Raw genomic sequence first — 16,781 nt, 5'->3', positions numbered from 1 at the left:
CCATCGATAAACGAGCTTTACTGAATGAGTATTTCCGTAAAAAATAACTTAATTTGATTCTAAGCTGCTACAATAAGAAAAAGACTTCTAAAGAGCAAATTCATAAAACATAAATAGCAGAACAGTTGTTTCGGGTAATAGGTATTTATCATGATTTTTACTACTGACCTAATTGGATCAACAGACAATAGACCAATAGACACTGTACTGTATATGTACAGTGTATACTGTACTGAATATACACCCTCCTAAGATATTAGGGTGTTGCTGACATAATAATATGGCTGACATAATAATATGTCTTTGCATCAGACAATTGAAATATTGTATCGTATAATATGTGTGTTAACTGAATTATTTTATTGGGAATACAGATAATGAGATCTGCTCAGAGAAATAACTGTGAAAACAAGCATCGGGATAACTATTAATTCACAGAAACAGGATCTTTCTTTTAATATAATAATATAATATGCTTACGTGATAGTGGGTGGCCAATGTCAGTCACCGTGTATGGCAAACCATGGTCATAAAACAATACTTGTCACTTAGGACTCTGTTCGAACTTAGTTTTAAGATGATTATGTTCTAGCACACAAAAAATGAAAAACAATAATTTCAAGTAATTGTACAGACTCAAGCAAGAGCAAGATCAAGCATTTCACTTTGTTATGTCCGCTATAACAAAGTGAAATGGGAGTGTTGATTCTGGAAAATGGTTATAGGCAATCAACTTCAACAAAAACAATAATATCGTTGTCGTCATTTCTTGAGAAGTTAAATATGAATATAAGTTGACAAAATGCCATGAAATAGGTAAGCTTACAAAATAAGCTAGCTTTATATTCGTTATTAAGCTCTAGCTATTTATCGCAACTCTATCTCGTACCAATGTGTTCAGTGGTCATGTCAACGCACTGAAGTATTGTCAGCGCTATCACTAAATGTCATTATTAATTCCGTCATGAATGTCAATCATCAATGTATTCTATAGATAACAAACTAATTCAGTCGGTTCAGTCTGCTTGTCAATGTCTAATAGTGATCTTGTTAGTGCTTTGGTATATTTCCATCCTCTTAAAATTTATTTTAATTCCTGAAAGAAATGTCTAATGACAACGCTTTGGATTTACATCATGTGCACCAATGCTTTCAACGGAGCCTCAAAGAGGAGGACGACGTTGTCATAGAAGCATACATAGACGGTTATAATGAACTGGTTAAGTAAGTTTGTTTGTATATCTTTTGTTGCCATATGGATCGTCAATTATTCGTTTTGAATATTTTTCAGTTCCGTAATGTAATGGAAGAATGGACCGATGAAGATAATTAATTTAAATTGTTTACATAGTCGTAATTTTTTTTTTTTATATTTTTTTTTTATCATTCATAATATAATAACATAATACTCATATTTATCATTCGATATTTATCGCCACGTTGCATTGTTTTTAATAAAAGTTTAAATGCTGTAATATCTACCATATCTTATCATTTCAATTAGATTGCACTTTCATATTTATCAATCTCTTGTAATCTGTTGATAATGACCCAGTATAATTCTGAGGGTCGACATTTTAATTGAATATTTGTTTAAGCCAAGAGAAATCCCCAAAACGAGGCTCATTTAGATTAGAACCAATTATTTTAATCGAAGCTTACATTTTTTTATATTTTGGCGCATCTCACGAATTCCTCAACTCCTAAAATGCTAGGATATTAAGGCTTATCGATTTGCAGAGGATGGCTTATTGATAATTGATGAAAAATGCAAACATAGGCCCTCATGGAATTCTGTGCCCAGTTCTATGCCAATCTTGATGCCAGTATGCACATAAGAGCTGCCTTTTCATTTCACCCCATAACAAGAATGTCTGACAATACAAAAATTAACAACTTTAAAAACATTATTTCCAGATTTCTAAATTTAATCGGTACAGTATTTTCGTTTGTGAGCAGTGATGTTAAAAGTAAAATAAAGGTGATGGAGAAACATCGTGAAGGCGAAAATGCAGTTTATTATGAATCGTTTAAGAAAATGATGACATATGAAAAGGATGCTAATTTGCATGAAAAGAACGGTTTTGTATCAGGCTCCAGAACAATGCTCCGTTTGCATAGAGGATTGGGTGTGTATACCTAAAGTTTTAAAAATGTACCATCAATTGTCACACTAATAAAGAATCAAATCATCGTGCATTTGACGAATACTTGCACGCATACAGTTTTCAATTTTTGAAAAAATATGATGCTATTACGATGATTTGATCAGTGTGTAAATTTCATTAACAGCCATTAATTACTCCTCATATTTGTAGAAGAAGAAGCCAGGTTACATATTAGCAAATACAAATACTACATAAAAGATGCAAGTTCATAAAATGAGTAGTAATTATATGCTAGCTATACAAGATATAGTCTTGTTTCTGTAACTATTGCCAATGACATGTTGGTTGATGCACCTTACTACTTTTTTTCTTTTTTTTTTTTTTTCGGTCCGATGGCCGAACCTCCTATGATGTCCTCGTGCCTAGGGGGCGCGCGGGGTATGTGAGACTCAACGATCTGCAGGTGTTGAGAGCAGACCGCGGGCCCAAGGAATTTAGGGCCCACCCACTAAACGACTCCCCTGCACTCTTACACCCGGCGTCCGATCTCCGTCCGGGGTCAAAAAAAAAAAAATGACTACAAGTCATTTTTTTTGACTGTTAGTCATTCAAAAAAAAATGACTACAAGTAATTTTTTTTTTTTTTGACCCTAAGAACATTTCTTGTGATATGATGATTAGACCTAGAACATACTGAGTCTTATAACATATGTGTATTTCAAATATTGCTAAAAAAAACACCCTTCCTATTTTGTCTGCAATGCAATCATGCAGTCTGGTTCAAAGGGTGCAATAGTTATGACATAATTCTAATCAGACTTTGAATTTATGTTTTGGAATGAGTAGCAGAAGTGAGCTTATCTATCCGTGTAAGCCAGCGGTTGGGGTACTTTTTTAATTATTACCCTAAAATATTTTTGTGTAAGTTGATATTACCGCATGGCGTCTTTCATATTATAGCCTCCATGATAATTTCAAATCACAACGATTCTAAAGAAGTTTCACTTCAATATATACTTTTTACTCTCAAAAGTTTCATTTTACCCCATTTGAGGTAATTTACCCCGGTTCCCCGACCGCTGGTCTAAGCCTAAAAATACTAGTTCGATCTCAATTGTGTTAAATTAAAAAGGATTTGTGTAAAAAAAAAATTTCTCCAGATTTCATAAGAATGTTCCTGAAGCGTCTCGGTGAAGCAGATGAAGCAATGAACACGTGTACAACATGTCAAGGGACTTATAATGAGACGTTAGCGGAGTTCCATCCCTGGTACATAAGGAAGGCGGCAACGTTAGCCATGCATGCGCTTCCGTCGCGACCAGATTTATTGAAAAAGGTAAATAAAAATTTAGTTAAACATAGTTGGTATTTGTTATTCGAAACACAATAAAAGCAAATGAATCAGGATCCAAATGATATTACCGTTACCTTACATGTATCTTATGACTAGATTTGGTCACAAACCTGTCGCCAATCCTCAGTAGAGGCGATCCCTTGCGACGAAGGATCGGTGAGTAAATTAACCCTCAGACACAGCCCACTGAGTTTTTTCGCCGGATCTTCTCAGTGGGTCGCGTTTCCGATCCGGTGGCAGATTCTGCGAAGCACTGCTCTTACTAGGGTTCGTGTTAGCAACATCGTCAGGTTTGAGCCCCGTGAGCTCACCTACTAGTTAAGGTTACGCTGAAATAGCCTCTTAAGGCTATCAGCTTAGGTAGAAAAAATTAGGCGATGTCCACTAACGATGGCACAAGCATAGATCCAGAGAACAAACAACATTACTTGCCTACATACACAATAATTCAGTGAGGCGATAGAATTTGCGGTAGGCCTTAAAGCTGAAAATTGTATCGTAAAACAGCTTGTTTGCCAACATATTAAATAATCATTATATGGGAGCAGCACTATTCTCTGAAATAGCGTCGAAATACGCAAAAACATAGTAATAAAACAAAGGAACTGATCTGTGACAGCAGTGCTTGTTTCAATAAACAATATATTTTAACGAGACAGTATTTTACTTACAGCTGAATAAATACTATGATGAACAGTGCAATGTAGCCTAGTTAGAGTGTTCGTACATAAAACTGTTGTTCGCGTTTTTCAAGTTTTTTGTCTACCTATTTCCTGGTAGCCTGAGGGGCTATTTCAGTTGTGCTTTGGTTGGTAGGTAAGATAATGCGCCTCAGCCTGAGAGAGTGCTATCACTGGTCCTAGCAGGAGCAGTGTTTCGCAGAATTTAGCACCGGATCGGAATCGCGACCTAATGAGAACATCCCGCGAGAAACTCAGTGGTTTGTGTCCATGAGTTAAGTTGCACGTTGCTTCGTCGCTTTCGACGAACTTGACGACTTAGAAGTCGTCGTGGCCTAATGGATAAGACGTCCGGTGCGTTCGTGTTGAGCGATGCACCGCTGTTCGAATCCCAGGCGGGTACCAATTTTTCTAATGAAATATGTACTCAAAAAATGTTCACGATTGACTTCCACGGTGAAGGAATGTAATAAAAATCAAACCCGCAAAATTATAATTTGCGTAATTACTGGTAGTACCTCGTGTGAGTCCGCGCGGATAGGTACCACCACCCTGCCTGTTTCTGCTGTGAAGCAGTAATGCGTTTTGGTTTGAAGGGTGGGGCAGCCGTTTTAAATCTTAGAACTTCTATCTCAAGGTGGATGGCGCATTTACGTTGTGTCTATGGGCTCAAGTGGCCACTTGACACCAGGTGGGCTGTGAGCTCGTCCACACATCTAAGAAAAAAATCAACAAATTACCGAAAGTGGATTGAGAGGATCCTTGTCTAGGGTAAACAACTGGCCTGTAGGTCATTTGGATCCGGAATGTAACTTGCGCCGGCTACGATAAGCGCCCTGCGGATTTCTCGTAGAAGACAGCATAGTCTCCAGTGTGCTTAATGCGAGTTTTTTAACGTTCTCGATAGCGTAAAAGTTAACTCAAATTTGTACGGAGTTCGAAAGTTTGCCTACGTTTGCCGCTAGGGGCGCTGTTCCAACTGCATACAAATTTGAATTAACTTTTACGCTATCGAAAACGTTAAAAAACTCGCACTAAGCACACAGATATTTACTTATCGGTTGTGAAATAGTCACAACAGTTCATAATATTTTTTTTTTTTTAAGAGATTTTATGATCTGGTAACTAAGACCTTTAAGTCATGTCTCATTTTACTTTATATTCTTAATTTTGTGAAAAATGATAATATGGAGTGAAATGAAATAAAGATGATTAATTTGAGACATTAATCAACTGGGATGAATTTAATGAAATGAGATGATATGGGATGAAATATAATCGCAGTAAAATGGTGGTCATTTACTGAGATTTTTTCAGTGGACTTTTTGGAGGAACCCGAGAACTTACGTCCAGCAGCTTTGTTTCATTTTCCCACATTTGTGCACTTTCACAGATATTAAACAGTTAATAAACCACCATTATTACACATTTAAACCTGAAGAAACACTAAATAGACAAAATAAAACAAATCACACAACTTCACTCCTCGCGTTCCCGCCAAAAAGTAGTTCATAATAAGTTGGAAACAACAGCAGATTACAGCAGCTTTAAGACAAAAACAAAGTAAAACCAGCACAACTAATCTGTAAAGAATTTGACGTTTCCCACAAACAGTATTGTACATTATGATTCTTTGATTGCCATAAAAATAAAAGATGATTCTTCGTCACTTGTGATTCGTCTCAAGGTCTTCAATAATCGCTGAGCACTTAAAAAATAAACGCCATTTATTGTTCTATCGCCTTTATTGATTCAATGATAAGATCGTAACATGATGTCGTGTTAATAGCGCGATAGTTTGGACAAAATGCTAGAAAATTTCATTAGCTGTGTCGAATGTAATATTGCGACAAGCACAAGGTCGTTTTCACACATTCGTTTTTGAGAGAATTCACCCACCATATACAAGTTTATTTGGGTTATCTGTCATTCTGATTCCGGATTCGACCCATGACAAATTGTAAATCCATTTTAATGCTTCTGGCGTGTTTACGGAAACTATAGACTCAACCGCCTGAGTTTCTGGCCGGATCTTCTCAGTGGGTCTCGATTCCGATCCTGCGGTAGATTCTGCGAAGCACTGCTCTTGGTAGGGCCAGTGTTAGCAAACTCTCAGGTCGAATCCCGTGAGATTAGTTACCAGCCAGTGCGTAATTGGAATAGCCCCTTAGGCTACTAGTGAATAGGTTTTTTTTTTATTGCTTAGATGGGTGGACGAGATCACAGCCCACCTGATGTTAAGTGGTTACTGGAGCCCATAGACATCCACAACGTAAATGCGCCACCCACCTCGAGATATAAGTTCTAAGGTCTCAGTATATTTACAACGGCTACCCCACCCTTCGAACCGAAACGCATTACTGCTTTACGGCGGAAATAGGCGGGGTGGTGGTACCTACTCGTGTGGACTCCCAAGAGGTCCTACCACCAGTAATTACGCAAATTATAATTTTGCGGATTTCATTTTTATTACACGATGTTATTCCTTCACCGTGGAAGTCAATCGTTAACATTTGTCGAGTACGTATTTCATTAGAAAAATTGGTACCCGCCTGCGGGATTCGAACACCGGTGCATCGCTTCATACGAATGTACCGGACGTCTTATCCTTTAGGCCACGACGACTAAAAGGTAGGAAGAAAGAAGGAAGATAGAAGAAAGAAGGAAGAACATATCCGATTGTATTTTAGCATGTGACGATGTCGTGGTTATTGTAGCGATTGTAAAGATTATATATCATGTTTTGAGACTATACGTATTATTTATGAGTCAATTAAATTTTGTGAAATCTGACTTGGCAAATAATTCTGTTACGTCACAGAAGTATAACTTCTCACGTGCGTAGATTAAAACACGGCCTTATTAAATAAATCATATCCCTAAAAATATATATGTACGTAACATAAGTTATGGAATAATCATAAGTAATATATTATTACATAGAAAAAATTATAGATTTTTATCAATTACGTACAGTTTGAGATAGACATTTTTTAATAATGGATATGAATAATCAAGGATTCATATGTATTAAACGGATATATTATGTAATGTTCCTAAAGATGATGCTCTATGATGATACATATGTAGATTTTATCGTATTATAAAATTAATACAACAAATAATAATCAATATAATGTAAAAATTAGTGCAAACAGCCCCGTAATCTATTTACAAATGACGTGCTATTAATATTTAAAAGAAATGTGTAAATAAGAGCGTAATTCGCTATCTCTCTCCCACTTCTCCTTCTTTGTTGGTGTTGTGTTGTCTTTTTAGTTTTTTTTTATTGCGCTTGTAGGCAGACGAGCATACGGCCCACCTGATGGTAACTGGTTACCGTCGCCCATGGACTTCAGTAATGCCAGGGGCAGAGCCGAGCCGCTGCCTACCGTTAAGTACTCTCCACAAGCCTCGTTTGAACAAGGATATGTCATATCGCTCGGGAAACACCGTGGAGGGGAGCTCATTCCAAAGCCAGATGGTACGTGGCAAAAAAGATCTCTGAAGTGCACTGTGAATGAACGCAGTGGCTCCAGGTAGTATGGATGAACTCTACTCCGGTGGCGGGCGGTGCGATGGTAAAAACGAGATGGTGGTATTATCTCGAACAATTAAATGAATATGAGCTTCGATAACTGCTTCACGCGAAGTAAGCCGATAGGTCAAAGTAACAAAATTCATACAGACTTCTAAAAAGGAGGAGGTTCTCAATTCGACTATGTTTTTTTTATGTTTGTTACCTCATAACTTTTGACTGGGTGAATAGATTTTGATGATTCTTTTTTTTATTAGAAAGCTGGCGCTTCTCGTGTGGTCCCATTATAATTTAATCCAATTCTAATAATAGTATCAATGAGAAAACCATATAAGTCTTAAATTTGCATTAAGTACGTGCGCGACAAATAGATTAATAACTCAATAACTATTGCTTTTAGTGTTAATTAATTTCTTTTGAAATATCTTTTTTTTTCTATTTGAAGACGGTTTTTGTTAAAGCACATGCTTCACATAGACATTTATTTACAATTATTATTTTAATTTCAAGGTGTTCGGAACAGATGACAGCTTAACCGCCGCCATGACAGTGTTGCCACATACGCTATCCTCTTGCGACGAAGTATACAGGCGAGTCGAACAATTATATACGGACTTTGATTTCCATGGCCTACCCTAGAGACGCTGCCGCTTCATTAAAAATAAAACTAATTATTTTCTTTATTTTTTGTAAGTATTGAGTGTTTTTCGAGTTTTAAAATTATATCGGCTGTGCTAATGTGCTTAAAACAATAGAATTATTTAGTATTTTAAGTTTTGTTCAGATTTATATATATAATTTGTAGTAGATATTAAATAAGAGCTACGACGATTTTAGAAAAATTATTAAATATATAATAAATAAAAAAATGCCAATGCTTCGGTTTCGAAACTGGACGATTTTGTACAGATAACATAAATTATTCACGTTATTTCCCATTTACGTGTTACGTTGTTAGAAATAGAAAAGTTAACCTCACAAATAAATTCATTGAAAACAGATTTGGACAGTGTTACTAAAAATTATGAATATGCCCAAAAGGACATATGTGAACATATATCGGTGATGGATAATCTGCTTGATTTATGTAATAATAATAAAGAGCGATTTGAATCTTTGACATTACAATATGCTAATTGCAAGTGCCACTGCTCTATATCAGGTTCTCCACTACCAGACCATTCCAATAGTCAAAATCAATATTCTATTTCTACCTGTAAGCCCGTTGTAAACAATATAATTAAACCTTTGCTTACAACAAACATTATTAAAATATTCAGTGATGAACTAGGGAAAAATATGGGTGTAGCGCTGAATGATCTGTGTTCGGGACAATCTGTGATAAATTATTGTATGCCAGGGGCTTCATGTACCCACATCCTTAATAAAATTTTAAAAGTGACTCATTGCCCAAACACAACAATAATTATAATGATTGGGAGAAGGGGAAATGCAGATATAAGAGATATAAAATATCAAATAAATCAATTATTAACACTACAGGTGAAAAAGATCATTATGTTTGCATTTCCATTTATTCAGAGTATGCCAGCGGAAAACAAAATGAGACATAGTATTAATGATTTTATGCAAACAATTTCAAATGTAAATAATTATTATGTCACGACATCATGCAAGTCACAAAATATATTTTACACTATTGACATTAATTGCATGATAAAAAATAAATGTATTAGTATGACAAAACCTAACAAATACTATTTAGGTAGCTACAATTTTAGACAAGTAGCAAACTCGCTACATTATTTTTTACACATTTATCTAGCCATGAATTTGGCTAATCAACCTACTGCTTCTTTTGAGCAGGAAAAAAATATGACATCTATTAATTTGGAATCCGTTCCAAGTAATTTAAATTAAATACTAAGACAACAGAGTTTACCTCTTGCAGTAAATATGATTTATTTGGACACAGCCCATCAACAAATACTGTTTCTTTGAAAACAACTGTGATCAACCTGGTGCATCAGAACTTACAAGGTTTGATGGGTAAAGAACTTGAAATTGATTTGTTTCTAGATTACAACAAAGTCAACTTTCTATGTGTAACTGAACATTGGCTTAAAAAATATGAATTAAATTGTAATTTTAAAAATCACCAGGTTATGAGTTCCTTCTGCAGAGAGAATGCTATACGAGGAGGCTCTCTTATCATTGTTAATAAAGATTATAAATGTAAGGAACGTAGAGACATTGTGAGCCTCTCTGTGGAACGGATTATTGAAATGGCATGTGTAGAGCTTGAGCGATTCATTGTTGTAAGTGTGTACAGGCCCCCGAATTCGTTATATGATTCTTTTGAAAATATATTGGAACATGTTTTATTAAAGCTCTCTGTTTCTAATAAACATATTTTTATCTGTGGTGATTTTAATATAAATTTATTAGAAAATACAAATGCCACTATTAGATTCAGAACATTGTTAAAATCATATAACCTTAGCAATTTATTTTCAGAGCCCACAAGAAAAACTAGCACATCGGCAACCTGTATAGATAATATTTTCACAAACGTAAAACCTTTGCATAAATATATTATTAATCATTTAAGTTCAGACCACAGTGGACAATTCATATCTTTTAAAATTAAATCTGTTACAGATGTTAATAGTTCAAGAAACCTACAGTTTGTTCCTATTAATATTAGACGTATGGAGAAGTTTAGAGGTAAAGTTTTGACAAGAATTGCGAATGTTTGTTATAGTGAAGATCCTAATGTTCACTACATGGATTTATTTAATTGCATTAATGATGAATTTAGTGCCATCTTTACTTCTAAAACTCTGATCTTACATAATAAAAGATCATTCAATGAATGGGCGACTGTTGGAATTCACAAAAGTAGGCAGAGATTATATGACCTTTATCATGAAAAATCCTATAATCATAATAAGTCATTTCATGAGTATGTCTGTAAATATTCCAAGCTTTTTAAAAAAGTCTGTACATTGGCCAAGTCATTGCACTTAGGCAAACTTATAAAAAATGCACCTGACAAAATTAAAATGACTTGGAATATCATTAATAGGGAGACTGGGAATGTCAGAAACAGCAATGCTGAATCAATTTTGAAAATCAATGATAAAATAATAACTTCTCATCAAGAAGTGGCCAGTGCTTTTGAGCGCTACTTTGCTGATATCCCAGCTTCTACTACAAAATCTTTAATTTCATCTCCTACCGTCGCCGAATCATTACTGCAAGATCATGTTGATGAATGCAGTGTTAACTTTAAGTTCACAAATATTGCTATAAAGGACATAATTGATAATTTCAAGACCATTAATATTAAAAAAACTGGTGATTTATGGGGAATATCAATTAAGGTTATAAAATCCATTATTGATATAATCGCACCTTACCTTGCTACAATATTTAATGACTGTATTTATAATGGTGTGTTTCCTGATCTAATGAAATATAGTAAAATAATACCTCTGTTTAAATCTGGTAGTACTTTTGATCCCACTAACTTTAGACCCATTTCAGTACTACCTACATTGAGTAAAATTTTTGAAAAAATTATTTTGGTACAGCTTTTGAACCATTTCTATTCCAATAACCTGCTTCATAACAAACAATATGGATTCACTAGAGGTCGTTCGACTATTGATGCAGGTGTAGATCTTATTAAAAATATTTTTCAGGCTTGGGAGGAATCGCATAATGCCCTTGGGGTATTCTGCGACTTATCTAAAGCTTTTGATTGTGTTGAGCATAATACATTGTTGAGGAAATTACACCATTATGGTATTAGGGGCGTTTCATTAGAACTTATTAAATCTTATTTATCCGGAAGAATCCAAAAGGTAGACGTTAAAGGAAAGAGATCTTCCGGTGTCTTACTTAATATGGGTGTTCCTCAGGGTTCCATATTGGGTCCCTTCTTATTTCTTGTGTATATCAATGATTTACCAAAGTTTATTGAAACCCGTCACGAGGTCGTATTATTCGCTGATGATACATCCTTATTGTTTAAAATTAAACGACAATTGGAAGATTATGACGATGTGAATGATGCTATCTCGCGCGTGGTACATTGGTTTAGTGTTAATAATCTGTTATTAAATAACAAAAAAACAAAATGTATAAAATTTACCACACCCAATGTTAGACAAGTAGACACTAATATCATTGTAAGTGGAGAGACACTGGAGCTTGTTGATTCGACAGTTTTTCTTGGTATAACAGTTGATTCCAGGCTGCAGTGGGGTCCTCACATATGCAAGTTAGCGAATAGACTTAGTTCTGCAGCGTTTGCGGTAAAAAAAATACGAACGTATACTGATGAAGATACGGCACGTCTAGTTTATTTCAGTTATTTTCATAGTGTTATGTCCTATGGCATTTTGCTGTGGGGCAATGCTGCCGATGTCGAAACGATTTTCATCCTGCAGAAGAGGGCTATTCGTGCTATTTATAATATGCACCCGAGGGAATCCTTGAGGGACAAGTTTAAGGAAATCAAAATTCTAACTTTAGCGTCCCAATACATTTTTGAAAATTTATTGTACGTGCGTAAAAACATTGTAGAATTCCCCAGAGTCTGCGATTTGCATAATGTGAACACTAGGAACAAACATAGGCTTGCGTTACCGGCGGCTCGAATTAAGAAAATAAGCAACTCTTTCAGGGGGCTGGGTGTACAACTTTTCAACAAGATCCCACAAAACGTTCAACTACTACCTGTTCATAGATTTAAGAAAACTGTCAAGGAACGTTTGTGCAACAAGGCATATTATAAAGTTAAGGATTTTTTACTAGATGGCACTACGTGGGAATGAGGCGTTCGCTCCTGGCCTTTTCATTTTTCATTATTATTATTATTTATTTGAATTGTATTTTTTTGACTTGTCTTTTTGTATACTGTAAATATGTTTACTTGTTTTAAAAAAAAAAAAGAAGAAAATAGTTGAGAAAATACATAAAAAAGCCCGCTGAGTTTGTTTCGCCGGTTCTTCTCAGGACTGTGGCTTTTTTGGAACCGGTGGTAGAGTTAACATTTTCTTTTACATTTTGACATTCAACAAGTGTGTTTTTGATGACATCCAAGTTGAAATAAATGATTTTGAATTTGAATTTGAATTTGAATTTGAATTTGAATTACTGTAATCGATATTATTTAGTGAATGCCTGATATGCTGAAGCTTGCATAATATTTTGATCTCTTGCGACAACGAAAACCTATTTTTAATGACAAACGTTGTGTTTAAAGCTTTTTTTTGTTAAAATATTCATAAAAATATGTATTGTGTTTAGAAACAATATTACGGCAAAGATCCTTAGGCGGAAATAAAAAAGCGGGAAAATATGCTTTAGTCAGTTACAACACTAGTGACATCTAGTGACGCTCCGCTCGGACTATCGCTAATTGTTTGAAAAAACAAGTCGTCCCACCCCCCCACCTGTCGTGCGTCGATGGTACTATATCAGAAGTCTAGACTGGTGTGCCAAGAACTACTGTCTTAAGCTTCACTATAATCGAATGAATTATTTAATAACACATAGAGAATAAGCATACAAAGAAATATTGTTTTTCATTGAATGAGATTTTAAAATAACATATTAATATTTAATTTTGAGGAAATATAGAATATGTCGAGATGCATATGCAGGCGGGGTAGGTCTGTAATACAATAAATATTTATAAATATTGAGGGAGTTCGTGGTTGATGTTTAACATTAGTCGATTCTTACGTGACGATTTAAAACTAAGCTGACAAAAGGTTTACGGATGTTACATTTGAGGCCTATAAAATCAAAGGCAGCTAAACGCCATAATGTCGTAAAATTATTAACAATGGTGCTATCTTGTTTAGTTAGTTGGACACGCTTTAGTGTGTTCATGTTATAACAAATGCAGCTAAATCTCTAACAAATTCAGTTCAAAAAAATTATTTTTACTCGGTACTGAGTACTAATAAATGAAGTTTTATCATTTAAAATTCAGATTATTAGTAATGTTCTCATTTTTTATAAATCTGCTTTAATATAAAGAATATCGTAGCTATTCGAACAAAGTTATTTCAGCTTCTCAAACCGGGAGTGTTGCTAACACTGGCCCTAGCAAGGGCAGTACTTCGATGGATCGGGAGGATCCGTAATGACGTGTTGAGAGCCGATTTTTGTAGTTTATCTGAGTATTTGACAGACTTGGATTTAGCTGCCTTTGATTTTATAGGCCTCATTTAAGCATTGAGTTATATTTTAACTCTCTGCATTGAAGTTTGTTCGAAAACCGATTGTTCTATGTCCAATTGAGTTTCGGAGTGCGGGCGTAAAACCTCAATGTGATTATAATTAAGAAAACAAATCTAGATTAATTGTTGTAAAACTGGGCAGAGCAATAAGAGGCTTTTAAATTGCTGATTGAATTCAATAGTAGAAGTAGAGTACGTGCTATAGTTTTTTTGAAATTTGATTTCACATGTACGGTAGCTGGGTCTGTGTTTGCGATCGATAATCTATTAGTAATAATGACCGGATGAATTATCAGCGTTAGCTAAAAGCAAAACCATGGGTTACAAAACGAAAAATCATAAAGCCTTTAAATAGATGAGCGATAGAATAAAAGAGACTATGCTTGTACGTACTATGATAGGTCATTTATTTAGTTACATGTATAGTCATACATTAATTTTGAAGATACAGACAGTTATCACAAATGAAGACAGTCTTGAATTTTCATTTTTCATCTTGCTAATGAATTCAAACAGCATAATATTCAACTAACTATCTTAAGCTTTTTACGTGTTACCTTTTTAAGCTCAATTGTAACAATTGCTCATAATAACGTTATGATTGTAGCTTTTGATATGAAAACAAGTTTTTTGCCTATCATTTAATGTGCAGAGTGTGGTTTGTCAAATGATAACTTGACAGATTATTCTACGATTCAAGAAATAGATATATATTTTTGGTGTATCGTAAAAGAAATGCAATATCTACAACAAAATGAAAATCTGTTAAAAATAACGAGTTTTTAGCATTTATAGATGGTATTGATGTCAACAATTTGCCCATCCAAATTCTATACGAATACTGGGTGAAAACGTAGCAAACAAACTTTTTCAATCCACACCAAAATTTTCAAAGAATTCAAATAAGTAAATTAAAATTTCTTCAAAATACGTATTGTACTGATATTAATTTATATTATTCTAAAGTTAATATTCTTAAGATATAAATAAATATGTTGATGTACGCTACATCATTGTACTATTGTTAAATGCTTAGAAGTTTATTTCGCTTTGATTACATTCTTAAATCACATTGTATATTAAGGCGCGTTTTGTTCTTTCATATGGACCAAAGTTTTTGAAAACTTCTATTTTGTATATCTGTACTTTTATTTTGGAAAAAAGATTGTATTTTCCGAGGTGCTTTATGGGCAACCCCTTTGCTGAATTTATTTACTGATAATCTGTTACAAGTGACATTTCAAAAGTATTGTCCGTTTCCTTTATTTCATAATGTCATGTTAAGAACTTTATGGCGGGAACGCGAGGAGCGAAATTGTGTGAATTGTTTTATTTTGTCTATTTAGTGTTTCTTCACGTTGAGATGTGGAATAACGATGGCTTATTAACTGTTTAGTATCTGTGAAAGTGCACAAATGTGGGAAAATTAAACAAAACCACTGGAAGTAGCTTCTCGAGATCCTCCTAAAAAGTCCACTGAAAAAGTGTCAGTAAATAACCACCATTTTACTGAGATTATATTTCATCCCATATCATCTCATCTCATTTAATTTCATGCCAATTGATTAATGTTCCAAATTAATCGACTACCTTTCATTTCACTTCATATTATCATTTTTTCATAAGGAAAATTGTAAAAGATTAGGCTGTATGGTATGATACCTTTGCCTTTCTAGTTGGAAAAATAGAACTACTACTACTGTCATGTCAAGCAATTGTTCGTCAGACGTTAAATGAAAATTAAACTAAATCAAAATCGTTATGTACCTACCTATTATGGAGGATAGAGGTAAGGAGAACCGTCTCATATGGGAGAAGCTTGAAAAAGTGTCCCACTTTCAGCACTAAATAGCAGTTCAAAAAATCCCCCAGAATGGCGCTAGCATAGGCACAGGGTATGATATGAATTGAGCAGTTGTTAACTGATTGAAGTATGCTGAGTTAGGAAATTTAATATATTTAATGACTAGAGTAGTTAGTACGTACTCCAAATTAATTTCGTCAATATAACTTAAAATTATTACTGTGGTAAAACGCGGAGACTTCGATTGCATTTTCTTATCAGCTTTAAATAAAATACTTTTTGTAATTTTGTAGTGCTTACAGTTCTTTCGTTCTTTTTTAATCCTCTAATATCTCTCTATCTTCTATCTCTCTCTATCTTATTCTAATAATTTTCAGCGCCTTTTTTAAAATTTACCCGTTTGCTACTGTAGCGTCACCCTTATTTAGCAGATTTTAAAGGGCACTTTTTCACACCGAGACGGTTCTCCTTACCTCTACCCTCCATATAGCAGACGCTAAGTACCGTACATATTGAAAATAAAATTACTTATATCAATATCGGTACCTGCATAGGTAGTGTGCAATAATAGAAAAAAAAAGAAATAATTCTAGCTTCACTAAGGAATATATTTTCATTTTTCCTTTTAGTCTAGTTCATTATGACGCCCTGATTGTTACGATTAAAATATGTTTTTTTTATTATGGAATGATTTATTAAGGTATTTATGAAATATTTATTAAGACATCATAACACTACTTTAAGCAATGTGCAATATAAAGTTTTTCTCGCATTTTATAAAATATTAGTTAGTTTTCTTCAAATTTTGCAATTTTGCTAAATGGAAATCATGATCCCGAATTTGTTTTAAAGGAACGATCAGTAACAAATAAGTTAGTTGCTCAACAATTAAAGTTCAATTTAAAAGTTGAGATTTACTAAATCTGTTACCATGAAATATTTAAGCGTTAGAGCTTGTGGATTTATGTAACAGCTAATAATTTTACATTTTATTGTATTAACATTCCATATGTTATAATGGTCCTTTGTAATGAGATTTTTTATTACATGCGAAATAAAATATTTTATAAATTTTA

At 34.2% G+C, this 16,781-nt stretch overlaps 1 protein-coding gene across 1 annotated transcript; it reads left to right on the top strand.

Moving 5' to 3' along the window:
* The first annotated feature begins 954 nt into the window (after positions 1–954).
* On the top strand, positions 955–16,781 carry LOC101736172 (ceramide-1-phosphate transfer protein). Its single transcript, XM_012688732.4, has 4 exons — positions 955–1,224; positions 1,918–2,129; positions 3,269–3,444; positions 8,191–16,781. Exons 1-4 carry the CDS (start codon positions 1,106–1,108, stop codon positions 8,317–8,319), a joined length of 636 nt encoding a protein of 211 aa, XP_012544186.1. The 5' UTR covers positions 955–1,105; the 3' UTR covers positions 8,320–16,781.

The sequence above is a fragment of the Bombyx mori genome, chromosome 19, assembly GCF_030269925.1.
Source record: "Bombyx mori chromosome 19, ASM3026992v2".
Classification (NCBI taxonomy): domain Eukaryota; kingdom Metazoa; phylum Arthropoda; class Insecta; order Lepidoptera; family Bombycidae; genus Bombyx; species Bombyx mori.
Note: the sequence above shows the minus strand (reverse complement) of the source record. Positions and strands in the feature narration are given on the sequence as shown.